Genomic DNA, 27,542 nt, shown 5'->3' on the forward strand with positions numbered 1-27,542 from the left:
ACTTCATTTTGATAATCAAACAACTATTCATATTGCGGCTAATCTACTATTTCATGAAAGGACAAAACACATCGAAATTGATTGTCAATTTGTTCAAGAGAAGCTTCAAGTTGGTGTCATATATGTGCAATATATCCTTTTCACAAAAATCATTATAGTAGGACCCTGGGTTGTATTGGCACAAAACTCGATATATTTGATATTTTTTCACTAGCTTGAGAGGGAGTGTTGAAGAAGCATTTAAATGGCATATCTACTAAGTATTTTAATTCCTTTTTATATTTATCATGTATTTGGGTTTCTAACCTTGATTATACATAAGACATCATGAGGAGGAGAGGCTAGGGGGAGTTAGTCCACAATGAAGTGGAAATGAAGTGGAAAATTGAATTGAAGTGAGATGAATTGCTTCCACTTCAACTCATGTTTGGGTGTTAGTCCAGGCCAGTTGAAGTGGCTGGAAAACAGATTTCAGTGTCTTTTTCTAAATAAAGAAGAGAATGAGTAACCTTTTATGATTATAGTTTATTATAAATTAAAACAATAATTACGTGTGACTACAATAAATTATATAAAATTAATTTTTTTTTTAAAATAACATTAAGGAAATATAATAAATAAACATAATGGTTTAATTAATTATAACAATTGGATAGTTAAACCAATTAATGATTATAGTTTATTATAAATTAAAACAATAATTACGTGTGACATGAATAAATTATATAAAATTAAAAAAAATTAAAAAATAACATAAGGGAATATAATAAATAAACCTACTGGTTTAATTAATTATAGCAATTGGATAATTAACCAATTAACGATTACAATTCATTATAAATTAATATACTAATTACGTGACTAGAATATATTATATAAAATTAATAAAAATTAAAAAATAGCATAAGGGAATATAATAAATAAACATAATGGTTTAATTAATTTTAAAAATTGGATAATGAACCAATTAATGATTACAATTCATTATAAAATTAACATACTAATTACGTGTGACTATAATAAATTATATAAAATTAATAAAAATTAAAAAATAACATAAGGGAATATAATAAATAAACCTAATTGTTTAATTAATTATAGCAATTGCATAATTAAACCAATTAATGATTACAGTTTATTATAAATTAATATACTAATTACGTGTGACTAGAATAAATTATTTAAAGTACATAAAACAGTTAAAAATAACATAAATGAATATAATTAATAAATAAATTATTTTGTAATAACATAATATATAGTAAAACAACCTGGTCACCAAGTAAAACAACATATAGAATTATATCCAAAAGAAATATTTTTTTTTTATACAGCGACATGAAAACTGTCTCAAACTTCTCATCATAAAGTTCTGAATGCATACAACCAAACATCCAATAAAACAAACCTGATACTTAGGTTCAAAACATTGTACGAATATGATTCAATGCTTATATTAGAAACAAAGTACGAATATGATCCAACCATTAACTACATGAATCATCAGGTGACAATCACTTGTTTATAACCAAAGCAGATACTAACATTTGAAACTAAAACACATTGGCATGTTTATCAAAACCTATTTCAGGTGATGCTTAGAGGTCTTTTTTTTAGAAGTTGGAGGTTGTGGCTTTGGATTCTTTTCAACTTCAACTGGATCCAGCCAATTGAGAGGATGACGATTGAACCTGGGCCAATCAAGAACGGTTACCAATGTCGTCAGGAGAACTCCACCAACAACAATCACGAGCATCATTTGGAAGGAATTGAATGTGTAGCCAACAACAAATGCCACTACAGCATGGACAACAAGCATGGTCTGCATCAACATCTCCGACAGTTTCTGTCCTTGCCAATCCATTTTAGCTATGCGAAGATGGATTGACCGGAGAGAGCAGGGATTCAAGAAGCAGAACAGGTCCATTTCGCCCAGCTGTTCAATATCCAAAAGAAATATGGTGAAGTTTTATGTGAAAACATGCAGATATACAAATGCCAAACAGTGACAGGAGCAAGTATAGCAGGCAGTTGATTGCTTAAAACAGTATAGCACTTGTTCCTCATAAATTAAACTTTCATCTATAAAAAGAAATTGCTAGATAACAACAAAGAAGAGAAATACAAAAAGTAAAACTTGACCCTTTGGACAAGCCATCTTAGTATCATAAAAAAAAAAAAAAAATTATTTTTCCCCAGCAAAAAAACAAGCCACAAAATTTGCAGAGTTATGCATCCAATGTATACAGTTAAGGGGCAGGTGAAAAAGGAAAAACATGTCATACACAATAAACAGAGCACCAAATCATCTAGTGCTATACATTATATCGATACTCAAACTTTTGGGTGGTCCAAAACATCACTATATTACCATAGAAGAATGCTTGGAATCTGACACACGTTTAATATTCCAAATAAACAGGTCTAAAAATGCAGATCAACTTGGAAAATTTGTCATCAGAGCGGAGGCATTGCAAAGGGTTAGATTACCAATAAAAACATTTGGAATAGTGTGCTGCCTAGTTAGCCTTTCCAAGACCTTTTGCAACTGTGGGCCTTGAGGACCTAGAAGAGAACATCAGTGAGTAACCATCGAGCTTAGACAAGTTAATAGTAATTAATACAAATTGAAAATCCTTGGTCTAATAATGGCTATAAAATGTACAAAAATAAATTCATGTTTCTAGTATACTACCACTAATTCAAATATAGGAAAGCCAAAATACCAGAAAAAAAGAACAGTAGACATTTAACTCAATTTTCTTTCTTCTTCTTATTCTTTTTCCTCTTCATCTTTTAGTTTAACAGTACCAAGAATAAAACTTTATCACAGAGTAATATATGACTGAAAAGAGAGGAAGCAGAACAGACAGTGCGAGTAACAACAATGGCCTAAAAAATAATAAATATATCAGAAAAGTTATCAAGTATCTTTCAAGATAAAAGGGCATCTGCAGAAATTAAAACCCTAAAAGTCCCAAACCCCAACTCTAATCCCGAAATTAAACCCTATCAAGACGAAATTGAACCCTAAATCCCATAAACCCTAACCCTAAATCCCACAATTAGGCCACAATCAAGATCAATTACGCACAAAAATTAAAATTAACTCAAATACAACACTAATTTAGTTGAAAAAAAATTAGGGTTTTGGATTACCTTCTGAAATTTGGGGGAAATCACCGCCGAATGGGGAAATGTAAGCCCAATGGAAGAAATTGACGCCTAACTGTCGAAAATCGAAGAAGATTGAAGGAAATTGAAGGATATCGAAACCGGAATAGGTTAAATCAAAGGAAATCGGGGGAGGAGGAAAGAGAAGAGCGAGAACGAGAAGGAAGAGGGAGGCCGAGAGTGAAAAGAGATGGAGGCCTAGAGGGAAACGAGAGGGAGAGGGAAGAGAAAGGCCGAGAGAGAAAGAGACGAGAGAGGGAGATGGGGCGAAAACGAGAGATAACAAGAGAGAGGGAGCAGATACAGTAGAGGGAGCAGAGAAGGAAAATGAGCGCCGAGCGAGAGGAGCAGACAAGAGCCGAGACAGCGAAAAAGAGAGAAGAAGTCGGGCGAAAAATTTCGCCCAGAGACGAAGGCTGAGCGAGAGGAGAAGAGAAGAGGAAATGAGCGTGATTTTTTAGTTTCAGAGGGGAGGGGGGGGGGGGGGGGGGGGAGGTCGTCGCTCGCGGTAATTGGATGACTTGAAAAAAAGGGCGGAATCAGATTTCCGTCATTTTTGCCTGAGGAGATGAAATGGTGTTATCTCACTTCAATTCAAGTCATTCTAGACTAACGCCATAAGTGGGATGAACTAGGTAATGCAGGGGGAATTGATTCCACTTCATTGTGGACTAACCCCCCCTCATACTTGAGCTCTCCTTGTGAGGTTCAAAACCCTAGCTCGTGCTCTCTCATTGGTCTCCTTCTAACCATTTCTTTCTCTCTCTTTTTTCCCTATTTCTTTTTTCTACTTCTTCACCTCAACTTCAGCTTTTTCAAGCATAAAACCCTAGAATCTCACACCTACCAACTATTGCAAATCAATGTAGAAAATTAGAATAAAAATGAGATCTTGGCAAGAACTAAAAAATAGTCCCAGATTTGGAGTCTTTGAATCTAACACCAAGTTTACGTTAAATAAATCTTAGGAAAACTTGTATGATGAACAAGGAGTTGTTCAACAATGGAGGCATGCATTAAAACAAACAAAAAAAAACAATGATTTTAATAGGAAAATCAATGATTCTAGTAAAAATGGAATGTTTTTAGTAAGAAAAACAATGATTTTAGAAAGAAAAGAAGTACTTTTTATAATTATTTTTTAAAAAAAAAGAGAAGAAATCAACATGATAATATATCATAGGCCATTATTTCCCTTCTCTCTTTTATATTCTAGCAAGACAAGCTTGAAGATATGACTAGTTCCATAAAATGGACACAAGCTTATTGAAATATTAATAATAATATTAATAGAATTGGTACTAATAAATACTAGTAATAGAATTAGTAATGATAGATAATAGCAACAAAATTCGTACTAATAATAATAATAATAATAATAAAAAAAATTATTATCATTTTACGTCACGTTTCCAAGGGGATGAATTACACCCTAGTTAGATGTAGAGATATCTATTTTTCCAACCTCAATCATCATAATTGTCCTAAATCAATAAATCTAAATTACAACAACATATACACAATGAAAGAAAGGAAGAAACTTGAATAATTGGTTTTCCTACTTCAAAATAGTAGGGAGAAAAGGAGAAAAAATCAAACTTCGTAAATCTAGAAGATCGGATCTTTTTTATTACTCTTGCAAAATGATTTTTCTTTCTCTTTTACTCTCCTTTTGTTATTATCTCTCCCCTGAATTCATGCAGCAGCAGAATACATTTGTGAAAAGAAAAAGGGCAAGATATAAATTAAACTAAAATTTTAAAATGCAGCCGTCCTTCCTAAACGAAAGCCGTGTGTGTTTTTCGAAGTTATGGAAAGGGCTAGGGATAAACCACACCAGCTTTCTCCCATCGATTTTGTCTGTGTGAGGCCGTGACAAATGTATCAGGTGTTTATTGATGGCTTCGGACATCTGAGGTTGTAATCCGGTTTTCCTGCGATTTGCGATACGGCGATACGGGCAGGCAAAAAGCTGTTGGTTTTGGCGCTGAAGCATATATCTTACCGTTTCAAATGCATCTGAAGAACCGGCTTCAGCTTCTGTTACCCTCTGTTCTCTCCTGTCTCTCCGTCTTCCTCTCTCAGTTCGCCCTGTTACTTGTCCCCCTCTATTTCCCTTTCCTCTCTCTTTTGTTCATGCTTGCTATTTCAGGTTCTTCCGTTTCCCTCTCTATCTATCTGGCTTCGGCTTTATTTCTTTGGGCTTTCTGTTGAATCAGTACTCCCTCTGATTATAGAGATTGCTGCTTGTTGCAGGTGCCCTTCTCCTCGCTGGTGCAGTTTTCGGTAAATTTTGTCGGCGTCTCCTTGGTATTTCGGGTTCTGCCGTCGCTTTCGTTTTCTTCACCGTCCTGTTTGTATGGGGAGTTTATATCAGCGTTATACGAGAAGGTCCGTTCCATTCCGACCGTATGGTACTTCTGGAAATTGTCTATATAGTTTGGGTTCTCTTCTGCTGTTAAGTTGGATTGCTTCTGATGCTCATCCTGTTCAGGCAGGAGAAAATCTTGTTGGTTTATCATATAGCTAAACTTGATGGCTTTTTTTTTTTTTTTTTTTTTTTTTTTTTTTTTTTTTTTTGATAGCGTGACTAATAAGCGTGAGATTAGTCCTTAAAATAAATAGTCCTGGATCATACGCGGACTATGCTCAAATGCTAGTGGATGCTTAAGTTCATTGACAAGACACAAATTTCGTCGAATTGTTAATTCACTGGATAATTTGTTCCAATCTATACATATAACGTGTATGCTCAAAAGAATAGTGGATTACCAAGCAAGGTATTCCATTAGTAGCATATTTTGGTCTTCCATTGGACTACTTTAGATTATTGAAGTTTGGGTGTTTCCAAACCTTCAGCCGTGCCTTCATTTTTTATTATTTTGTAGGTATTTCACCTGTGAAGAATGTCATCATCAATACAGAGTTTGCCCTTCTTGTGGTTGGACTTTACAGGTTAGCTTCTTTTCACTGCATTTGATCATGTTAATGTGCTTCCTGTTATTTGAACTGGGCAGATTTATTTTATGTGGATGCATTTCAGAAGTGGTATTTCTTTGTAATGATCAAAGGGGAGTATCTGATTTCGAAGAGGTTGTTGATAAAAGAAAAGCAAATGCATTTTTCATTAAGTTTTGACCTTGTGTTGTTGTTTGTTCTTTTCCTGCAGAATCCACCATAGTGATCCTGGCTTTGTTACAACTCACCGTTCTTCTTTGGATAGAGCTGACCCAAATACACATTCAGCAGTCAGTTTTTTATTCTATAATTTAGATATTATAGTTGGATCTATCTTATGTTGCTGTAGCATTTTCTGAGCCTATTTTGCTTTTATTTATAGGAAGGAATGCTGTCAGAAAGTAATGGGTTGCCTCAGAAACAATGTTCTAAAGAAATAGAAGTACATCCTCACTACCTGGATACAGAGTGCAATTTCAACCTGTTACCTTGTTCTAATTTATTTTGGAGTTACACGTTTGAATTTTTTTTAAGTCCATGAACGTCCAGGAAATTCCTTTTCCGTTAATGCTTCTCTGCCTTTCTTTGTTTTCTCTCATGTTTATGCACTTTTGATTATCTCTATTTTTTTTATTGAATTCATTTTTCCTACAGCGAGTTAGATATTGTCAAATATGCAACGCCTATATAAAGGGATTTGACCATCACTGTCCTGCTTTTGGAAACTGTATAGGTATGATTCCTAACTTGTGGCTTTATGATCTATGTTCTTACTTTTTTCATCAATCGTGAAACACATCTTCTAATACTCAGGTCAATCGAATTATCTTCTTTTTTTGGTTCTTCTCATTGGGTTTATCATTGTTGAGGTTTCTTATGTACAATGTGTTTCACAATGTAAGTAACTTATCTTACTGGTTATTCTTTTTATGCAGTCTTACCTTTATTTTTAGTTAGTTGGATATAACAATTAGATCAAATGTGGCACTTAAATTTTAACTATTAATAGGAAAAAAAAAAAGATCAATGATGGCATTTTTCATGCTATCAAATTTCAGTGGAAGCTTGGTAAAAGGTTATGCTTATATGTTTCTTTTGCAAAAATATTTTGGCTCTTGTTTATCAATATGGAATCTATACCGTTCTTTTCTATTTGATTTTGCCTTTGGGTTCATTAATGGTTGCCATTATGGAATGCAGTTATTGTGATACGACAGAACATACTTGCAATTGGCTTAGAGGTAAACCTTACATATGTTTGTCTTGCAGTCATATTTTGAGCATTGAGATAGCTGCTATTATGTTATTCGTCAATCCTTGATTATGAAGGAAGGGAACTGGAGAACGTTCTAAAACTATTGCTCTTTCTCATATACTTCCAGAGAAAGCAGTTTCTGTAGATTCAAACATTCATATCTTGACCATCATTTTTGTGATTTCTAATATTGTTAAAGTATTTCAAATGTTTGGCATTATTTTCATCCATTGTGTGAAATTTTTTCGGTTTTATTAGTTGGTGAGCGTTTGGAACAACAAGTATCACAAAGGACAAAGTGATATCTTTTCGCTAATTTATATGTTCTTCTTGTCTCATATGTACTGAAGGTTCTCCTTACCTAATTTGGCAGATGAATATCTCAAACAACTTACCTGTGAGTACAATGCTTTTCTCTATCCTTCAAGTGCCATGGCAGGTACTGGATCCTTTCATAATCTTCCTTTTGTTTAATTTGTTGTTAGCTGTTTGTTAGTTTACTTGCATTTCAAATGAAATCTTTCTCTTACATTCATCATTTTATTGTTCAGTCTTTGAAACATGCATTTCCCTGCTGGATCATCTTTCTTTTATTTAGTCTGAGTCATTCATGCAAATTACTCAGAGATTACATGTTCTGTAACGCCGAGTTCCTCTTCATGTCACTTTATGCTCATTTTATATAATCTTCACTGAGCACAATAGCAGTGGAAAAGCTCATTTACTTTTGCTGAAGTTATACCTGTGAGCAGTGGAACGGATGGGTTCTGTTGATGTCAAATGCTTGACTGTATATCTGTTGATTCTTTCTAGGTTGTGTTCTTGGTATGGCATATTTACTGTATCTTTGGTAATATCAAAACAGATGAGTGGGTAAGTACTCTTTAGCATCATTTTATCTTATCATGCTTGCTGCCTTTCATTGATTTCAAAACCATTAATCTCAGATAAATTGGAAGAAATATCCAGAGTTTCAGTTTGTTGTTCAACCACTATCAGGTTATACACAAGTTCTCTTCTCTTTCATCCTGCAGATTTTTCTTTCCAATATGATGGAGTTTACATGTGATGTAATTCACAGGTCATCCCTTTGAAGTGGTTCGGTTTAAAAACCCTTACGATAGGGGCATTTCATGGAATGTCAAGGAGTTTCTGGGATATTGATCTAGAACCTTTGGATGCATAGCCCAATTCTGAAGCACTGCAGAAAACCAAAGTGACATTTGACCTCTTGCAAGCAATTCCATGTTTCAATGCAGCAGGGGCTTCACTGTATTCAAATTGTTTGATCACGAAATGGTGCTACTTATGAAATTGCAATTCCCAATGGCTTTGCCCTGTTGGAATGTCTACAAGTTGAAGTCAAACTGGGACAATGAGGTGTAGTATGCAATGCGTGATCAGGAATCTAAAAAATAAAAAGAAAAAATGGACAAAAAGTTAAAAAGTCAAAGCAAGGTTTGGAACTAGCAAGTTGGATATTGATTAGCAAAACCAGAAACCTCTACTATTAATTTGCCAGTCGAGGAATACACACCATCCATATCTGGCCTGTAAAGCACGAAAAGGTGGTCCTCTCCTCCCTGTTTTCGTCAACAAGGGGATAGTTTCTCCATAAACAAATATCATGATAATTCGGTGGCCACTAATAGGAGAGGATAGGCATTGCCTTCACCTAGCTTGCATAGTGAGCTCCCCACAATAGACAAGGAGAGAGGAGGGTGGCCAACCAAGAAGGAATTAAGATTATTTTAGGTATTGGTACTTATATTTCAGTTTTACCTACTTCTTTTATGTAACCTATGTGAAAGATATTCTTGTAATTTATACTCCAGTGGAATCTATAAATACAAGTAATGGGAGAGGGGATGTAAGTTTTTTACCCTATTTCCTTCTCTCTTCTTCTAGTTGGATCACCTCCTTCCCTACTCCGACTCTTCTTCTCTTTCATTATCTCCTTGCTAGCTTCTTCATCCATTCTAGCACACAATTTAATAGTATTTTTCGAAGGTTAGTTTTATAGAATCCTAAAACTTAATAGAACCCCATCCTCTTGCTCCCTCTCCCTCCCTCTTCATTTAAAAAACAAGAAAATACAGAGTGTTTAAAACTTAATAGAGTGTTTAACCCGACGTGTCGTTGGGACTCTCGCGCTTAATTTTCTATTTCGTTTCGCCTTCCTTCTCTACTTCGAGGTTTTAAAAAATTTACAGAGCCTCCACTGTTGAGAGAGAGAGAGGGGGAGTTCTGCTGCCAAACGGCCGTCTGCTTCATTCAGGGTTGGTTGTCGGAGCCGCAATCAGGTTTTGTACTTTTGCATGAAACTGCTTCCGCAGAGGTCCGCGAAAATACATTTTTTTTTTGTTGGACGACTTCTGTACTTTGTCGAATGAAATGAAACCTCTGCCTAATGGATGGAGCTCCTGATGACTTTCAGATATTTCGTCTTTGATCGTAATTCAGACTTATTTTTTAATCGTTCATAAAAAAAAAGCAAAGATCTATTTTGAATGTCAACTGAACGATTCAGGCAATCTCTTCTCGTTCTTCCTGTGAAGTTGTACTTGTAAAAGCCACTCTCCGAGGTAGACACTTGAACGATGCGGACAGGCATCTGCGGTTTGAAAACTCATATCTCGTGAGGTTCTTGAAAATGCCTCAAAGTTGGCGCAACTATATCTCCCTAAGAGAATCGCCCGGTCCCCGGCTTCGTTCTGTCCATGATCACGGGAATAAACATGTTAACGCCGAAAATGACGGGACGTGTCTTCCGTCCAGAGTATCTAATATAATATAAGATTATTAGACAAGATAACATATCTCTCTCACAGTAATAGGAGAGGTATAAGTGACTGAAATCCCTCTGTCATATGAACGAATGCACCTATATCAATAATTCACGTTCTATTCTTAGAATTTGCAGATAATATTGATGCTTTGATAATACCTATATGGGCAATATTTGTCGTAGACAACAACTAATTTTCTTCAGTGGATGTCATCATAGTTTTCCCAATAATCTTTTTACGAGTTTTTTTTATAAGTCCCACAACTCCAGATAGCCAATAATCTTGTAACAATACTGTTGCGAATGACTTTTATCCCCGCAATGAGTGCATACCCAGTTGTTAGCTTTTCCAGAGGTTTGAGTGTTTCGATTGTTTGATGATCCTTGTCAAATGTGGTTGACCAGCATAGCCGAGTTATCAGAGATTGGACGATAGTTCCCTATTGTCTATCTCTATTGATATTTTCTTCTGACATATGCATATGTGTTCTCCAAATCAAGTTTTGGGTCTTTTCACTAGATTTCTTTACGAACTTGATCAAAATCAGAGTCAAGCCCACTGAGAAAAATATGAACTCGAAGCCTAGCCATCGCAGAGTGCAATTAGATTAAGTCATTTGACTCTTCCTTCTTGAGATGTAGTTCTATGATCAATTTCCTGAAAAATAGTAACAAATTCATTATAGTACATTGATAATGGTCTACCATTTTGTTTGGTAGAAAAAGATCTCTAGTTCAACTCAAATATACAGGTTTTGTTTGATCTCCTTGGCGGCAGAGAGGCAAATAAATCGCTGCATTAGCGATGGACTCATTGAGTCAATAAGCTAATTTTTCACTCTTTGATTTTCAGTAACCTATGCGCCAAGATTGGGATCTCCAGTTTGTTAGTTTATTCGTTTATCTGGTAAGATATCCAGATTTGTTGCGAGTACCAATACGCATCTCCATGAGCTGATACCATAATGGGTAATTGGTCTCATCGAGGATGATTCCAGTTGGAAAGGCAGAATTGTCTTGGTGTATGATAATCTGCGGTATTGGTGCTGGGATAAGTTTGGTTGATGTGCTTGTAATGGTAGCGTAGTTTTACAATGGTAACGAAATTCGAGGACAAAAAAACTTTGACGGAGAGTTGATTCTTCGTAGAGCCAACAGTAACGGCGGTATCAACCGATTATGCAGCGGTGGTAATGGATTCTACAGCAGCAGCACCGGATTTTTCAACGTCAACGGATTTTGCTTTTTGTTCGCTGGGTTGACTTGATTTAGGCCTTTGATCGTGGTCCGGTTCGTTTTCTGTCATTGGCTTGACCCGGTTTGAGCATGTGGTCCGATCCGAGTCGACAGAATGATCAAACTCGGGATTAAGTTAAGCGGAAAAAAAAATTCTAGCATACCTTGTCGTCTTCGTCTTCGTCTTCGGCGATGGCAGTCTCTCTGGTTTTGCCGGTGAAGGTGCGGTTTGCTGGGAGGCCGACCCGTAGCTCGGCATTGGCGGCTTTCTGAAATTCCTCCAGTCTTCTCTAACGGTGGTTCTGTTCACGGCGATGGCAAAGGAAACTCTCCTTCTTCGTCGAGCTGGTGATGCGCTCGAAGGCTAAGCGGTGGTTCTGCTACGGTTTGGTGAGTCCCGACGGAGTTCGGGTGGCAGTGGTTTGCGATTAGGCGACGGCCGCAGAAAACGCAAACCACGTCTTCTTCATTCACGGAGACGGCAGAGTAGTTGCTGCTCTGTTCTTCTGCGACAGGAGAAGATTCTCCTCCTCTGATACCATGTGAAACTGAGACCAACAACAGAGTTTCAAGAATAATTTTTCCGATGTATTTTCTTTCAAACGGAGGCTATTTATCGATACAATTACAACCTAAAATTAGGTCCAAATTAGATCCTGAAATCAAGGAAACAAATCGTTTCCTCAAATTTCACGTCTATAAATTGCGGTAACAAATTTATAGCTCATAATTTTACGTCTCATTGCACACAGTTGTTGAATAGGGAGCAGCTTCCGTTGCAGTATCTTCGAATGCAAGATGGTGATTCAGAGCTTGGGAGAGGCATGATAGAAGGTAGCGATCGAATTATCTGCAGGCAAGCTTCTGCAAGTAGAACCTTGTTTTCCACGGCTGATGATAGTTTTTCAAGTGATACCAAGGATTAAGAGATCATACTGCAGAACGACGAAAGAGGTGTTCGAGCTGAAAGCCGTAGAGGGAATTGGGTGCAAAATATACAAGAAAGTTACTGTTTGCAGCTTACTCTTGCAGTTCGTTTGGTATCCAGGCCTATCTACCTGATGAGAGCCAATTTTTTGACGGACAGGGGTTCATATGTTTCTGAGCCTTCCAGTGACACCGACTCTGTGACAGACGTTGTTTCTTACCGTCTATGGGTGCGACTCCTGTTAATTTCGCTACATATTCGACAGTTTGTATATTCAAAGTTTCTTATTAGAAGGGTCATCGGATACTTTTTGTTTCTTAATTCTTCTTTCTCATTTTTAAGGATTTGCCATTATCTTGTTTTTAATGTTTGGGTGTTTACTGCATGCTCATTCCAGCTGTTGTAATTTTTCTTATTTTTTCTCCTCACGTATACGTTTGCAGGCTACTGGTGTCTTATCATATACTGATAAGATATCAGATGGTTTCTATAACATCATGGGAATGAATCCTTACATATGGCTCATGTGCAATGAATTGGAAGAAGGAAGCAAGTTACCAACTCTTGCAGCACTTAATGCTGTCGATCCAACTGATTTGTCAATGGAGGTGATTCTTGTTGATAAGAGCAATGATGTGCGCCTTAAACGACTAAATAATAAAGGTAAACCAATCAAAGCAACACATAAGAGGTTGGCCCAAAAAGGTATATGAGAGTCAAATAAAGGGTAATGGGTAAAGAGGAAGATAGGATGCTGAGGCCACTATGTGTTTTATTTTTCTAAGAAATTCAATGAGACCAATAACACATACCAAATAATAAAAATCCTTAAAAAATACCCATACAATAATCTGTTGCGAGTCCATCAGAAAGTTGTCCACCAAATAACATGTTGACCAAGGAATAAGCTGCCACATACTCTTCTTATTTAAGTAATGGAAGTTCCTGATTTAAAAAGGCACGTGACCAACAATGAAGATAAGTATGTAGGTACTGGAATCAACAATAAATAGTGTGGTATCAATAAGTTGCTGAATAATAGCATCAAACAACAACTTCCCAATATCAATGGCAAGACTTCTCTAAAAGACAGCAACGTGGCCTGTATAGAATATAAGAATGAAGAATAATAGTATCGTCATTATTATTGATCAGGTGTAATCTATTTATAGAATTACACAGAGAGATTGTAGGTGATTAGGATTTTACAATTTGAGTTTATATCTAATTCAAACACTAATTATCTTTATCTCTATCATTATCTTTATATCTATCATTATCTTTATATCTATCATTATATTTATCTCTATCTCTTTCATGCCCCTGCAAGATGGAGCTCCGAAAGGAGAGTCCAATCTTGATCTTCAAAAAGAATATTCTTGGAAGTGGTTAGGAGAGAGCAGCAACACTCGAGGCGGCTAGTGCGGACAGAATTTCATCGTTAGGTGGCAGAGCAGCGGCACTGGAAGCGACTGGGTGGACGGAATCGCATCGTCTGGTGGAAGAGCAGTTGCATTGGAGGCGATTGGTGCAGACAGAATTTCATCGTCAAGTGGAAGAGCAGCGACACAGGAGGTGGTTGGTGCGGACTGAATTGCATCGTCCGAAGGAAGAGCAGCGACACTGGAGGCGGCTAGTGCGGACGGAATTTCATCGTTAGGTGGCAGAGCAACGACACAGGAGGAGGCTGGTGCGGACGGAATTGCCTCGTCTGATGGAAGAGCAGTGGCACTGGAGGCGGCTGGTGCGGACGGAATTTCATTGTTAGGTGGTAGAGCAACGACACTAGAGGTGGCAAAGGCGGACGAAATTGCAACGTCCGAAGGAAGGGCAACGGCTGGGGCAAATGGAATCACATAGTCCAGAAAGGAGAAGAGTTTTTTTTTAAATAAAAAAATTTCCGCACATGCGAAACTCACACGTGTGAAAGCCCACGTGCGAGTTCGCATGTTGCGCACGTACGTACGCGGGACAACGCATAAGGGGGAACATAATATCCCCCCTTGAACTTAGGTCGGGGGTTTTGTGTTGTGGCACCGGCGTGCGTGGTTTTTGGCAGAGCGGACGGTGGCAACGTCAGGCTGTAGCGGGCTGCGGACTGTGGAGGTAGTGGTGGCAGCTGGGGTAGCAGCGACTTCGAGGATGGTCGACGGCAAAGTTTTTTTTTTTTTCTAAAAAAATACTTCCGACATGATTGCGGCAAGACGAAAGGTGGTGGTGATGTCTCAGACCAGCACAAGAGAGGAGCTGGAGAGATAGTTGAGGGAAAATCCTGCGTAGTGCCGCACCGAGCGATGGGAATGGCTCAGCAGTGATGGCGATGAGAATAATGAAGGAAGAAAAGGGTTCTGGGTTTGCGCCGGTGAACGAAGGAGGATTTCGGCAACAAGGTTGTTTTTTTTTTCTTAAAAAATACCTTCGACGTTATTGCACAGAGAAAGGGAGAGAAAATACCAGGTATGAGCGGTGGTAGTGGGTTGCAGCTACAAAGGCTGCTTCCGATAAGGATTTTCAGCGACGGCAGATTGGTTCTGATTAATCAATCAGAAGCTCTGATACCATATAGAATATAAGAATGAAGAATAATATTGTCGTCATTATTATTGATCAGGTGTAATTTATTTATAGAATTACACAGAGAGATTGTAGGTGATTAGGACTCTACCATTTGAGTCTATATCTAATTCAAACACTAATTATCTTTATCTCTATCAACCTGCTTAGATGATTCATCACCTAGATAAAACAATCAAGAACAATAAGAACACCTCATGCTAGAATTCCAAATATTAAGGTCACAACATGTTGAAGCTTTGATGAATAATCAGCAACGCGCTGGAAATTTCTCTCCTCAAGGCATACTCATCGGTGTTAAGTATTCAAAACCAAAGAATAAATTGGGTGTGGAAGCAGATAAGGTAGCAGAGAAGAGAAAGGTGGGAGAAATTTTTTTTGTCTTTTGCTACTCGTTAGTGTGAGTAGAATGAAAGCATTTCCGTTGTTGTTAATTGATTTTTGTAAATCGTTATAGCTTAGAGTTTCAACCAATCATCAAACATCACCAGCAGAGCTTAATTCCCAAGTATGCAGACCCATGAGGTAACATGAAGCATGAAAATAATGGAAGGTTGGAAGATATCCTTGAATAATTATTATAAACCTCAAATAATAATATAATGGAAGGTTGTTGTGAACACGTGACCAGCAGCTTATTCAGTAAGTACTAGCCCCAGCAGCAATATTAAAACTGGAAATCTCAAACGGGCCCAACTCTCTTCTATACTGGAAATAATTTTTGACAAAGTGAAAGACTGGGAAGTTGATGCAAATACAGCCACGAATCTTGTCTGAATGATAGATGCTTCCAATTAGGAAATAATTATATCTTACACGTCTTGATTAGAATGAGTTTCCTGATATAAATTGGAGATTCCAACGTATCAAATATCACCAGTTCAAAACAACAAGGTAACTATATTCGACATGATAACTGCACCAGCACAATAATATAGATAACAGAAGATACCAAGAAGTAGGAGAAAATAGAGAAGGAGATGATTCTCAAAATAAAACTTCGTCAATATATAATATGTAATATTAAAAGCTCAGGTGAAAATGTAAATCAAACAACGAGTATATGGACAGAAAAGAGGGAAAAAAAAGATAGATATGAACCTTAACTGCTAGAGATAATAGATCATAAAAGGATCATATTATCTCTATGGGTTGACCAAGTCAACTCACAAAACCTGCTCTGATACCATGTTGAATTTATGGAAAAGAGAAATACTTCATTAACTTGTTGTAATCAGAATACATGAACCCCTATTTATAATAGAAAAAAGTTGTAGTCCAATTACAATTAAACTACACTCGTCCCAATTACAACCAAACCCTAACACTTAAAAATAAATTCTAGCATAATTAAATAGGCCAACATAAATAGAAGACTAATATAACTAAAACACCTTTAAACTGAGACTCTCCTATGAGACCACCTTTTGTGAGACTCTTGTAAGATTCCACCATATTAATTCTTGTTCTGTGAGACTGCTTATTGTGAGAGTCATGTAAGAAGCTTTCATATCATCTCTTCAACAATAGATGTTAAGGGGTAGAATAGTTAGTTTAAAGGGATTAAGACAGAAATTTTATGTAATAAAAATCTTTTAATTAGAATTTGCAGAATAGTATGGCAGCAAACAAAAAGTTGAACTTGGTTTTAATTCTTTGCCTTCATGAAAAAGCTAAAGCATGAGCTCCAACCTACTTGTTTTTTTTCCCTTCTTTTGAGCAACCACCGTTCCCATTGTTGAGTACTATTTTTCTCTCATTAGAGATATTAAAAAGTTTGTAACAATTAGTTTCGAAGCAGTCCATTCTTCAAATAAAGAGAGATTGGTTTTCTAGTGCAAATCTAAGAGTTGTTGCATAAGTTTTCATATTGCAAAGAGCAAATCTGTCTACTTTCGCAGAATTTCTATAACAATTTATACCTTGACAAACAAAATTTATGAATCAATTTTCTAACATAACAGAATTCTCATAGGTGTTACTATAGTAAAAGGTTGGGCACAATGAAGGGCCAAGGAGTAGAAAAAAGGTTCAATGAACCGAATTTTTTTGCATATAAAATAAGGGGGAGGGGGGTTAGTCAACAATGAAATTGAAATGAAGTTCACACACGTTACATGGTTCATTCGATTAGGCCATTAGTGGTGAATGAGCGCTAGCATCATCTGAAAAATGCAGGTGTCTAAGGCTAAAATCATGGAATTGTGATTCAGCCCAATTTTGCGAATCATCCGCTTGAAATGTCGCTCGGGACGCATCGTTCCCTCCGACGATGAATTTTCTTTTCTCATTTGCACTCATTCTCCCTCTCGGCCTTCCTCTCCCGAAATTTTTTTCTCTCCCGCTCTCTTCTTCCTCTCATCTTCGCACTCCCTTCAGCTTCTTCTCCCTTCATCGTCTTTGTATCTCTTCCCTCTCTTCCTCTCTACGTCTCTCAGTCCTCTCTCCCGTCTATGTGTATCAAGGTTCCCTCTCGTCTCCGGTGGTCTCTCTACGTCTTGGAACAATCTCTCGGCTCTCGGCCCTCTCTGATGTCCCTGTGCCCCTCACCTCTCAGCCCTCTCTCTCACCTCTCGCCACACATCAGAAAGTGAATTTTTGACAGAGTATGTTGTTACTAGATGGTATCGGGCTCCAGAATTGCTACTCAACTCTACGGATTATACTGCAGCCATTGATCAGTGGTCAGTGGGCTGTATATTCATGGAGCTAATAAACAGACAGTCATTATTTGCTGGTAGAGATCATGTCCATCAGATGGAAGTCACTGACAGAGGTGGGTTCACATTTTAACTAGCAGGGCATATCACTCATGCTTACGCAAAATGCTACCCCAATTTTAGGGCAAAGGAGTCTCCCTTTCTTTTTATTAGTATTCTTTTGTTGAGTTACGTATGCTCAAACACTGTTTTTCTTTTACAGTTTCTAGGTACTCCAAATGAGGCTGAGCTTGGATTTGTTACGAATGAAGATGTAAAGAGGTGTATTCGACAACTTCCATATCATCCTCGCCAGCAATTATCAAGGGTTTTCCCACATATTCATCCAGCCGCGATTGATCTTGTAGAGAGAATGTTGACTTTTGATCCTGACAAGAGAATTACAGGTACTTTCTTTATCAATGAGAAGTTTTTTGAGACCTAAAATTTGATAAATTTGAGGAATCAAAGACATGATTGAACAAGAAAATGCATATCCTCGAGTTTAGAAGTATTATTTTCAGTTATTTATCAAAACCCAAAGTGTTCTGTTGCCTTATGATTGTTTTTGAAAATTTAACATCTTTTGTCCAAATATTTTTGTTAAGCAACTCTTAGAGTTAAATTTTACTTGTAGTTGGACACTGCCTTGGTTTCCCAAGCATTCATGATCTGCACAATTATTGAAGTGTGGAAGGACAGTTACATGCAAGAATTATTAATGTTTGATTGCAGTATTTTTATGGAGCAGCTCATTATTTTTTACTATCTTTAACTGCCCTTGTGTTGAGGCTTGTCCAGAATGTCGTGGTTTGTTTTGTATCATATCCATTTTGTGCTGTACATGACTTTCAGGCCAGTCCCCATATGCTTGTTTAAATACATGAAAATACTGAGATGACTAGGGAAAATCTGTTTTCTCTTCTCATGTTCTTTGGATTACTACCTGATTTCTAAAACTACATTTGCTTGATGCAGTTGAAGAAGCTCTTGCCCTTCCTTACCTTGCAAGGTTGCACGACATAGCAGATGAACCTACCTGTCCAGAGCCCTTCTCCTGCGACTTTGAACAACATGCCCTAACAGAAAATCAGATAAAGGAGTTAATATACAGAGAGTCCTTGGCATTTAATCCTGATTTCAACCAATAAATGGCATTGGCGAACGATTTGTATGATCCCATAAGCATGTGTAATTATCCGCAAACTTCATCAGGTTTTATGTGCAGCTAATAAGCATATCTGATTAGTCATGTGGGATGAACAGGTTTCCCACTGTATGTTGTGTGACAACCATATGTATTGTATATTTTATTTTATTTTTCGTTTTCAAGCTTTTGGCAGCAGAGTGTGGAGAATTATTTCATCATTCCTTTCTAGTTCTGTTCATGTGAAATTGGGATTGAAGCTTGTATAAATCTTCAAGCCTGGAATGTGTTGGCAGACCAGTTATAAACATGTGAGAAGCTCTTGCCTATCTTACCTTGCAAGGTTGCACGACATAGCAGATGAACCTACCTGTCCAGAACCCTTCTCCTTCGACTTTGAACAACATGCCCTAACAGAGAATCAGATAAAGGAGCTAATATACAGAGAGTCCTTGCATTTAATCCTGATTTCAACCAATAAATGACATTGGCGAACGATTCGTGTGATCCCATAAACATGTGTAATTATCCTCAAACTTCATCAGGTTTTATGTGCAGCTAATAAGCATATCTGATTAGTCATGTAAAAATGGGATGAACAGGTTTCCCACTGTATTTTGTGTGACAACCATATGTATTGTATATTTTATTTTATTTTTCGTTTCCAAGCTTTTGGCAGCAGTGTGGAAAATTATTTCATCATTCCTTTTTTAGTTCTTTTCATGTGAAATTGGGATTGAAGCTTGTATAAATCTTCAAGCCTGGAATGTGTTGGCAGACCAGTTATAAACATGTGAGCCTTTTTTTGTAGTATACTTTCTTTTCTCCACCATCAGTATTGCCAAGATTTTTCAGGGTGGAAAACAAAAGAAGAACCTACTTTGTAGTGGAAAGATTTGGGACAGTTTGTACTGGTGTCAGTTGTTTTGCAGGTTCCACACCCATGGTCGACGTTTGCTTTTTTTCTTTTCCCCAAAGCTCTTCCAACATCATATTGGAAATTTTGATCCTTATAAAGCAAAAAGATCTCTTGACTTCAGCTATTCCAACTTCATTTTGCAAATTTTGACCCTTCTAAAGCAAACTCTTGACTTATTCAATGCAATCTGCGCTCTAAATCCCTTCTTGGTTAACAGTTTGTATCAACTAGTAGAGTGATGCTAATTTAGAGTAGAAATTTGATTTGTGGGTATTTCGAGTCGCCTTCTATGCAAACCAGACATTGCGCCATTAAACAGTCCAGAGAGTTCAGCCGTGGTTGAGTCAGAGAGTCCAATTGGCACATCGAAAGTGAAAAGAAGATTTCCATTGTCATCATGGATAACTCCCCCATACCCAACAGGGCCTGGACAGCCAAATGCGCTTCCGTCAAAATTTAATTTGAAGTGTCTCATCGGAGGAGGAGACCAAGTTTCCATAGCCAAGGGGCGGGAAGAATATGACATGCCAGCTATCAACCGCCAGTGTCCTCATAGGTTGGAGCCATTTATATTTCGAAATTCCTTACGCATGAGGATCCATGTGGAAACTTGGTCCACAATATTTTCAATCAGAATGTTACTAGGAGAAGTTTTTAGATTGAATTTTAGGTTATTTCTTTCCTTCCATAAGGCCCAAATGATATGACCAACGCAGCATGAGATAAACAATTTTCTGAGCTTTGGGAGGTAAGCACTAGTAACCGTGAGGATTGTGGATGAGAGATTTTGAGAAGGGCAATACTGAAAACCGATTTTGTTGAGGAGGCCAGTCCAGACAGTGTGAGCAAAATTGCAGTGTAACAGGATGTGGGTGGCTGTTTCGGGAGAAGTTTGGCAAAAGGGGCACAAGGGGTCCTAGATAGGGGTTCCTCGAAAAATTAAGAAATCGGATGTAATGATTTTGTTTCGACATGTGTTCCACATAAAAAAATTTGCTCAGGGAGGCACAAGTAAGGACCATGCTATGGTTGCGGGATGATTGATTTGAGGGGGGTCGGGAAAAACAAGAAGTTATAAGCTAAGGCAGTAGTAAAAGTATCTTGTTTGCATAGATTCCAGATGAGTGTATCGGGTACATTTCTGAGCCGTACCGAAGATAGACAGGTGATAAGGTTGGAAGCTTCTAGTGCTTCAGCATCCGAAAGCGCTCTCCGGAGATTTAAGTTCCATTCACCAGAATTGGCCCTCTGGTCTGAAATGGTGGCATCCTTATTTCTAGCCAAGGATGAGATCAAACTATGTCTGACATTGATGATGCTCGGCCCCACCCACCAATCTGACCAAAATTTTGTCAGATTACCCATTCCGGTGTAGCATTTGATTGATTTTTTGAATCCACCAAATATCCCAGCACCCCCTCTTCCCACTCACTCCAAAGACGCTCTAAAAAAAACTTCCCATCACCCCTTTCGCTTTCACCTACTCCAGAAAAAAGAAGAAGGGCAAAGCCAAAGTAAACAGCCCCCCAAAACCAAGCACACCCAAAAGTGTTCCCCCCCCCCCCAAGACCTGATTATCTGGCAAACTTCGCTTAGATAAATCAGACTGAGGCTCAAGCCGCCGACTTCATCAAATTCCTCAAAGACCAAAAGCAAGATTACCCTCCCGAGGAATTCAAGGAAATGACACACTAGTTAATGGAACTTAAATCTTCAGAGAGCGCTGAGGCACTAGAAGCTTCTAACCTCATCACATGTCTATCTTCAGTACGGCTAAAAAATGTACCCGATACACTCATATGGACTCCATGCAAACAAGGTACTTTTTCTACTGCCTCAACTTATAACTTCTTGTTTTTCCCCTACCCCCCTCAAACCAATCATCCTGAAGCCATAGCATGGTCCTTACTTGCGCCTCCCCTAGCAACATTTTTTATCTGGAGTGCATGTTGCAAAAAAATCCTCACATCCGATTCCTCAATTCGTCGAGGAACCACTGTCCAGGACCCCCTATGCCCCTTTTGCCAAACTTCTCCTGAAACAGCCACCCACATCCTGTTACACTGCAATTTTGCTCACTCTGTCTGGACTGGCCTCCTCAACAAAATCAGTTTCCAATATTGCCCTTCTCAAAATCTCTCATCCACAATCCTCACGATTACTAGTGCTTACCTCCCAAAGCTTGGAAAATTGCTTATCTCATGTTGCGTTGGTCATATCATTTGGGCCTTATGGAAGGAAAGAAACAACCGAAAATTCAATCTAAAATCTATTCCTAGTAACATTCTGATTGAAAATATTGTGGGCCAAGTTTCCACGTGGATCCTCATGCGTAAGGAATTTCGAAATATAAGTGATCCCAACCTACGAGGAAATTGTCGACTGATAGCTGGTATGTCATATCGTTCCCACCACCCGGGTATGGAAATTTGGTCTCCTCCTCCGATGGGACACTTCAAATTAAATTTTGACATAAGCACTTTTGGCTATCTAGGCCCTGCTGGATATGGGAGAGTTATCCATGATGACAATGGAAACCTTCTTTTCACTTTCGTTGGGCCAATTGGACTCTCTGACTTAACCACAACGGAACTCTCTGGATTGTTTAATGGACTGAAACTATTCAAGCAACGTCAGGTGGGCCCTCTCTGCATAGAAGGCGACTCGAAAATTGTTATCAACTAGTGTGTGAAGTCCGTTAATCCTCCTTGGCGGCACTTGGATCTGTTTTTTCATATTTGTAAATTAATTTCTCAATTAAACTGTAACTGGAAATACATTCCTAGATCCGCTAATCATTTAGCGGACACTCAGGCTAAATTGGGTGTTTCACTCCAACACCTTGTTGTGGAGGAAGGCCCTTTTTAGCCAGGTATTGTACTTTTCACTCTTCTTAATAGCATTTACACCTTTTACTAAAAAAAAAAGGTGATAATTAGAATGAGAAATTAGAATACTGGGAAAAGCTTGTACCTTCCACTAGAAAGACCATGAAATATATGTATTCATCGAACCATATTCCGCCACTTATCCTTCAAGTCAACCTGTATATGGCAAATTATCATTATTGAAATCTAAAGTAGATTTTGGCATACTTAAGACATACCCATGGAACATACATAAATACAGACCTCAGTTCTATCTTCAAATACAGTGGAGTAGTTTTTTAGAATAAATTTCCAATTTCCTTTACCATGCCTGCAAAAGAGAATAATGGAATTTTAGAAATCTTTCAGCATTTCATCTCATGAATATAACTAAAAATTGAGAGTCTAATATACTTAAAATATGGTAGTTATGTAACCGCTGATAACCAGCCTGACTAAAAGAACTCAAGGACAATCAGCAAAAGACTCAGTTCAAAGCATCATCCAATATTATGTAAGGAAGCTAGGTAATCGCCTGCAGTTACAACCAGTCACATCAGAAGCCTGGTGTGACTTCTAGAAAAGGGTAGTGGCTCCAGTGCAGCATTGATAAGCAAGTATTAAAATAAGGATGATCTCAAAATGTAACCCTCAGCACAGGGGCAAAGCTCTGCAGATTATGGCAATACAGTAACTTCATCTTTATGCATAACTTCATAGAACAAAAACTAAAAACAGAACTAGCTAAAGAATTTTCCATTTCAATAAAAGCTCTCAATAATTGCAGTTCTTATTAAAAACTAAAAAAAAAAAAAAAAAAAAGTAGCAATATCTGCAGTTTTACAAAGACCAACATACTTGAGGACTGCATTTCTCAAGGTTTCTTCTTCCAATGTACTCCACTTTTTAATCCTCCTCCTTCTAGCAAATTTCTTCATGTCTTGCATCTTCAAAGGAGAAATCACCCTCTGACTAGGACTAGGTAAGCGAACTCCTTTTGAACGAGATGAGTTATCTGATGGGGATTCACCCAAATCTTCATCCCACTAGAACATGAAAAGTGAAACAAAGATTAATAGGCCTAGAACAACAATCACAAATTTCCAAAATTGGTACAAGCATAGAAATCTATAATTTCTATAATCAATAGAAATCTGTAATTTCTATAATCAATAGAAATTTGAAAATGTTTCTTAGATACCCAAAAAATTACTTTTTTTACTGTAGTGATCCTTGCCAAGATCAAAGGGAAAGAATCTGATTAGTATCAGGGGAAAGCCATAAACAAAATGCATCATCCTTGCAATGCTCACCAGGTCGCAAGTCATAACTTGAAAAAGTAAATTATTCACAATGACCAGCACTATTAAGCACAATTTACAACAATTAAGAACACACTGTTAAAGTCCTAGGCAAGAGTACTTCCCAGGAGGTCACCCATTCTAGAATTACTCTTGCCCAAACTCGCTTAACTTCGGAGTTCTGAGTCAGATACCTAACCAATACAACCCGAAAAGACTAGCCGTTTAAGGTGCGGAAAGCCAAGTACCTAACTCAGACCACACTCTAACAAGAGTGGGCGGAACCACTCTAACACCCACCCCGCCCATTCTGGAGCCGCTTCTCACGGGATACGAACGCGGGCCGTGGCGTGCCTAGCTCTGATACCATGTTAAAGTCCTAGGCAAGAGTACTTCCCAGGAGGTCATCCATCCTATAATTACTCTTGCACAAGCTCGCTTAACTTCGGAGTTCTGAGTCAAATACCTAGCCAATACAACCCGAAAAGACTAGCCGTTTAAGGTGCGGAAAGCCAAGTACCTAACTCAGACCACACTCTAACAAGAGTGGACGGAACCACTCTGACACACACTACCAAGAAGGTAAATTATTAATCTCTCACCGTGATGTATCCAAATTGAAAGAATGATAATACACACCATAAACTAATCCAGACAGCTATACACCTAAATAAGACAGGAAAGCAACTTGAGTGGCATAGAATGAAAATATGGTGACAAACATCATGCTGTAGTACATGATATGAAAATCATAAATACAGCTAAATAGACTCAATTGGAAACTTTAGTGGTTCCAGCAATTTCAAAAAGCATAAAATGCAATCCCAGGCCTTATTTCATAGTCAAAACAGTGATTCTCAACCACCAAAAAGATCAAGTCAAAGAGATCATGAAAAAACTTGCCTCGTAAGTTTGGGCAGTTGGATTCCGGGACATGAAGCCAGGCCATGATGTCCCATTATGATTCTTGTCATTCTGATTAGATGTACTTATTTCTCCATGAGTGCTTCCATAAGTCTCGCCAATAGGTGCACCATTTCTATCCACACTGCTTTGATTCTGGATTTGCTCATGAGTTGTAGCATCTTCTTGTACAGTGGTGCTATTATACAGCAGCTTTTCAGCTGCATCTAGTGCCTCAGGTAAAGGATCTTCAACCACTAATTTGAGATTTTTAGAACTTTCAATAAGGGCCCTCTGTAATTTCCTAAATTCATGCGTTGAAAGAGGATCATGATTCCTTGTAATTCCATTAGTATCAGTAGCATCCTGATTCACTGCTCGGGAATCTTGATTAGCATAACTCCTTCCAACGGTGTCGTTTACATCTCTGATGGGTGCTTCTACTTCTCTGGGAGGCAAATTGCCTCCATCCATATCTAAGTGATACATTTCAAATGAAGTTTATCTCAAAAGAAGGATATTTGAAACCATACACAAGAGGTGACATATATATACAAATGATATGTATCCCAGCACTGCCTAAGTTCCTAACTCATGTACCACAATATTGGTTAAGTAGTAGTAAACATTAAATACCAAACAAAAATAATAATAGTGGGCATTCGACCAGTAAATTAATAGGAAGAAAAAATAATAAAGAAAAGAAAGCAACTTAGATAAGATAAAAGAGTAAATGAACTGAAATAAGTTTGCTGTATACAAAATGGAATGAAAAAACCTAAACATAGTTATACCTGCCGAAGAGGGTGGGAATGTCCTGTCATTGTCCATGGCTACACCATCATGTTTCATTGCTTTAACGTTCCAGCCACCCATTGCCATGTGATCATCATGAGGATGCTCATCTGGAATCTGTTCTACACCTTTACCTTCTTCACACTGGACTTTTGCCTGAGACTCCAGAAATGACAGCCCCATTTCTTTCACTGACTCTTCCCAGAAAGCTCTAATAGAATCCATAGCCTCCTCCCTTGTATCCGTTCCCAGTAAACCAGTGCGAACCCTGTAGTTCCTAACAGCTTTTATCATCTCCTTCTTTGATTTTCTCAACTGATCCGAGATCAAAATACAGCCATCCAACTTTTCCAAAGCAGAAACCCTACCTTTCCATATGCGATCAACAGCACAAACAAATTCTTTAAAAATTCCAAATTCTTCTCTCAAAAACCTCACACAGCATTCAACAGCTACGGCATGATATGCCCTCTTCAATGAATGTAAATCCCCACTTCCCTCTTGCTGGACCAGCCTTTCATATGCTTCCAGTGACTCTAGTATTTTTTCGGAGATTGAATCCTTTAAAACTTCAGAGTATATTCCTCGGAGAACAAGTGATTTTTTAAGGCGAAGATCTCCATCTGATATGGGCAGAATGGAGACAAGGCGATGAATTACCCAATCGTCAAGGGGTTGGCGGATGAGAAATTCAAGAATCAATGAGGCTTTGCGCTCATCCATGGATGAGAGAAATGGAACCTCAATTGAGATAAACAGGGATGACTTTGGATGCAGACCGTAGCAATCAGTGGCATAAGAAAGGTAGTGGTCTGGAAACAGCCACATAAAGAAATAGCTCCTACTTTTTTGGTTCAGACCACCCAGTAGAAGAAGTGATCTTTCAGAATAGCATGAGTTAAAGCTGTGGTCCTATATCACCAAAGGCAGTAATGCCTTAAACCTGCAACATCCTCTCTCTGTAAGTAGAAAAGAAAAGCCAACGAATGCAATTCAAATATAAATCTTACACTTATTCATATCAAACTTAGTGAAGAAAACAAAAGCAGAAAATGAATACGAGAGAGAGAGAGAGAGAGAGAGAGAGAGAGAGCATTCTTGTATGCAGTAATACAGATAATAACCTCGCCCTTCTCCCCTAGTAAAACTTATATTGTCAGAGAACACAAGGGAGGAGCAGAAAACCCCAACCCAATTTTCTGGAGTATTGTGGTGAAAGTGCCAATCAGCATTTGAAACTTATCATTAATTTTTTTTGTTATGAACTCGTATTCATCTTCAAAAATAAATTAAAAAAAAAAAAACGTACTGATCTGATTTTTAACTTACAGATAGATTTTTTTTAAACTGGTAGTGACCTAAAAAATTTGTTGTTAGTGGAACGAAAACAAATAAACGATTTCAAATATTCGTGTCACTTCCATGGAAAACCCAGACGTTAGAGACACGGGAAGGAGGGCCTCTACCTCCACCTTAACGACTCTTTAAGGAGACAGAAATGAGAGGGGGACGGCATGGAGAATAGAGAAAAGCGCGCGAAGGGGCGGAATCTGCCCGTCGAGCGAAAAGGGCCTCCTGGTGTAAGAGGAAAGGGGAAAAGTAAAAAGAACAAGGAAAACGGCGAATAAAATGAATATAGAATTACCTCGTCGACAACGAACAGCTCCAGCAGAGAGGCCAGCGAAGAAAAAAACAGACTACCGTAGTATCAGTTTATCACATTGGGAGAAGGTTTGGCTTTCGAGCACGCTCGTAGCTCGATTGGAATGGAAGTCACTGGTTAAGCTATGAGTACGGTGTTTAGTTTAAGAAGCTTCGAAATTTCAAAATCCAACCAGAACCGGAAAAAGGGACCTTGAGGAGCAACTCAAAAACCGGGAGGCTATTAGCAGTTCATTCTCATTAATTGAATCGATTAACGATGAAATGACTAATGATCTATACTAACCTTCAAGTTGGGTAATATAAATTAAAGAGCTTAAACTGGTCATTGGGACT

At 37.9% G+C, this 27,542-nt stretch overlaps 4 protein-coding genes across 9 annotated transcripts; 2 read left to right on the top strand and 2 right to left on the bottom strand.

The window, feature by feature from the left end:
* Nucleotides 1-1,582: 1,582 nt before the first annotated feature.
* On the bottom strand, nucleotides 1,583-1,864 carry LOC137965051 (signal peptidase complex subunit 1-like). The gene has a single exon (XM_068811448.1). It carries the CDS (start codon nucleotides 1,862-1,864, stop codon nucleotides 1,583-1,585), a length of 282 nt encoding a protein of 93 aa, XP_068667549.1.
* Nucleotides 1,865-4,964: 3,100 nt separating this feature from the next.
* Nucleotides 4,965-9,106, top strand: LOC137966489 (uncharacterized). Of its 3 annotated transcripts, XM_068813123.1 has the most exons (12): nucleotides 4,965-5,326; nucleotides 5,431-5,565; nucleotides 6,063-6,129; nucleotides 6,344-6,422; nucleotides 6,515-6,574; nucleotides 6,787-6,865; nucleotides 6,946-7,029; nucleotides 7,333-7,373; nucleotides 7,761-7,826; nucleotides 8,201-8,260; nucleotides 8,335-8,386; nucleotides 8,469-9,106. In XM_068813123.1, the coding sequence occupies exons 1-12, from the start codon at nucleotides 5,188-5,190 to the stop codon at nucleotides 8,549-8,551; spliced, it is 945 nt and encodes a 314-aa protein (XP_068669224.1). In that variant the 5' UTR covers nucleotides 4,965-5,187; the 3' UTR covers nucleotides 8,552-9,106. The 3 variants fall into 3 exon arrangements, with proteins under 3 accessions (XP_068669224.1, XP_068669225.1, XP_068669226.1); XM_068813124.1 differs by lacking the exon at nucleotides 8,335-8,386 and having other exon boundaries at nucleotides 8,422-9,106; XM_068813125.1 differs by lacking the exon at nucleotides 6,946-7,029.
* Nucleotides 9,107-11,603: 2,497 nt separating this feature from the next.
* On the top strand, nucleotides 11,604-18,763 carry LOC137965225 (mitogen-activated protein kinase homolog D5-like). The gene is made up of 7 exons (XM_068811583.1): nucleotides 11,604-11,633; nucleotides 12,164-12,267; nucleotides 12,460-12,568; nucleotides 12,783-13,002; nucleotides 17,471-17,676; nucleotides 17,836-18,019; nucleotides 18,591-18,763. The coding sequence occupies exons 1-7, from the start codon at nucleotides 11,604-11,606 to the stop codon at nucleotides 18,761-18,763; spliced, it is 1,026 nt and encodes a 341-aa protein (XP_068667684.1).
* LOC137966095 (uncharacterized) lies at nucleotides 18,384-27,298 on the bottom strand. 4 transcript variants are annotated; one of them, XM_068812576.1, is made up of 7 exons: nucleotides 27,190-27,298; nucleotides 25,544-26,487; nucleotides 24,750-25,225; nucleotides 23,404-23,591; nucleotides 22,810-22,876; nucleotides 22,652-22,722; nucleotides 18,384-18,691 (listed from the first exon to the last, which is right to left on the bottom strand). In XM_068812576.1, exons 2-6 carry the CDS (start codon nucleotides 26,370-26,372, stop codon nucleotides 22,684-22,686), a joined length of 1,599 nt encoding a protein of 532 aa, XP_068668677.1. In that variant the 5' UTR covers nucleotides 26,373-26,487; nucleotides 27,190-27,298; the 3' UTR covers nucleotides 18,384-18,691; nucleotides 22,652-22,683. The 4 variants fall into 4 exon arrangements, with proteins under 4 accessions (XP_068668677.1, XP_068668678.1, XP_068668680.1 ...); XM_068812577.1 differs by lacking the exon at nucleotides 27,190-27,298 and adding an exon at nucleotides 27,011-27,027; XM_068812579.1 differs by lacking the exon at nucleotides 27,190-27,298 and having other exon boundaries at nucleotides 25,544-25,812; nucleotides 25,913-25,983.
* Nucleotides 27,299-27,542: the final 244 nt, after the last annotated feature.

The sequence above is a fragment of the Aristolochia californica genome, unplaced genomic scaffold (genome assembly GCF_029961685.1).
Source record: "Aristolochia californica isolate CCGP_79_NKW_82.1479 unplaced genomic scaffold, dmAriCali1.0.hap1 SCAF_5, whole genome shotgun sequence".
In the NCBI taxonomy this organism is placed as follows: Eukaryota; Viridiplantae; Streptophyta; class Magnoliopsida; order Piperales; family Aristolochiaceae; genus Aristolochia; species Aristolochia californica.

Coding starts and splice junctions, on each gene's coding strand:
- LOC137965051 (XM_068811448.1), bottom strand. CDS start 1,864: ATGGATTGGCAAGGACAGAAACTGTCGGAGATGTTGATGCAGACCATG.
- LOC137965225 (XM_068811583.1), top strand. CDS start 11,604: ATGGCAGTCTCTCTGGTTTTGCCGGTGAAG. Junction 17,677..17,835: donor ATCATGTCCATCAGATGGAA/GTCACTGACAGA, acceptor TTTCTTTTACAG/TTTCTAGGTACTCCAAATGA. Junction 18,020..18,590: donor TCCTGACAAGAGAATTACAG/GTACTTTCTTTA, acceptor TGCTTGATGCAG/TTGAAGAAGCTCTTGCCCTT.
- LOC137966095 (XM_068812576.1), bottom strand. CDS start 26,372: ATGTGGCTGTTTCCAGACCACTACCTTTCTTATGCCACTGATTGCTAC. Junction 23,592..24,749: donor CAACTGCCCAAACTTACGAG/GCAAGTTTTTTC, acceptor TTCATGTTCTAG/TGGGATGAAGATTTGGGTGA. Junction 22,723..22,809: donor TATTTGAAGATAGAACTGAG/GTCTGTATTTAT, acceptor TGCCATATACAG/GTTGACTTGAAGGATAAGTG.
- LOC137966489 (XM_068813123.1), top strand. CDS start 5,188: ATGCATCTGAAGAACCGGCTTCAGCTTCTGTTACCCTCTGTTCTCTCC. Junction 8,261..8,334: donor ATATCAAAACAGATGAGTGG/GTAAGTACTCTT, acceptor CATTAATCTCAG/ATAAATTGGAAGAAATATCC. Junction 8,387..8,468: donor TGTTGTTCAACCACTATCAG/GTTATACACAAG, acceptor TGTAATTCACAG/GTCATCCCTTTGAAGTGGTT.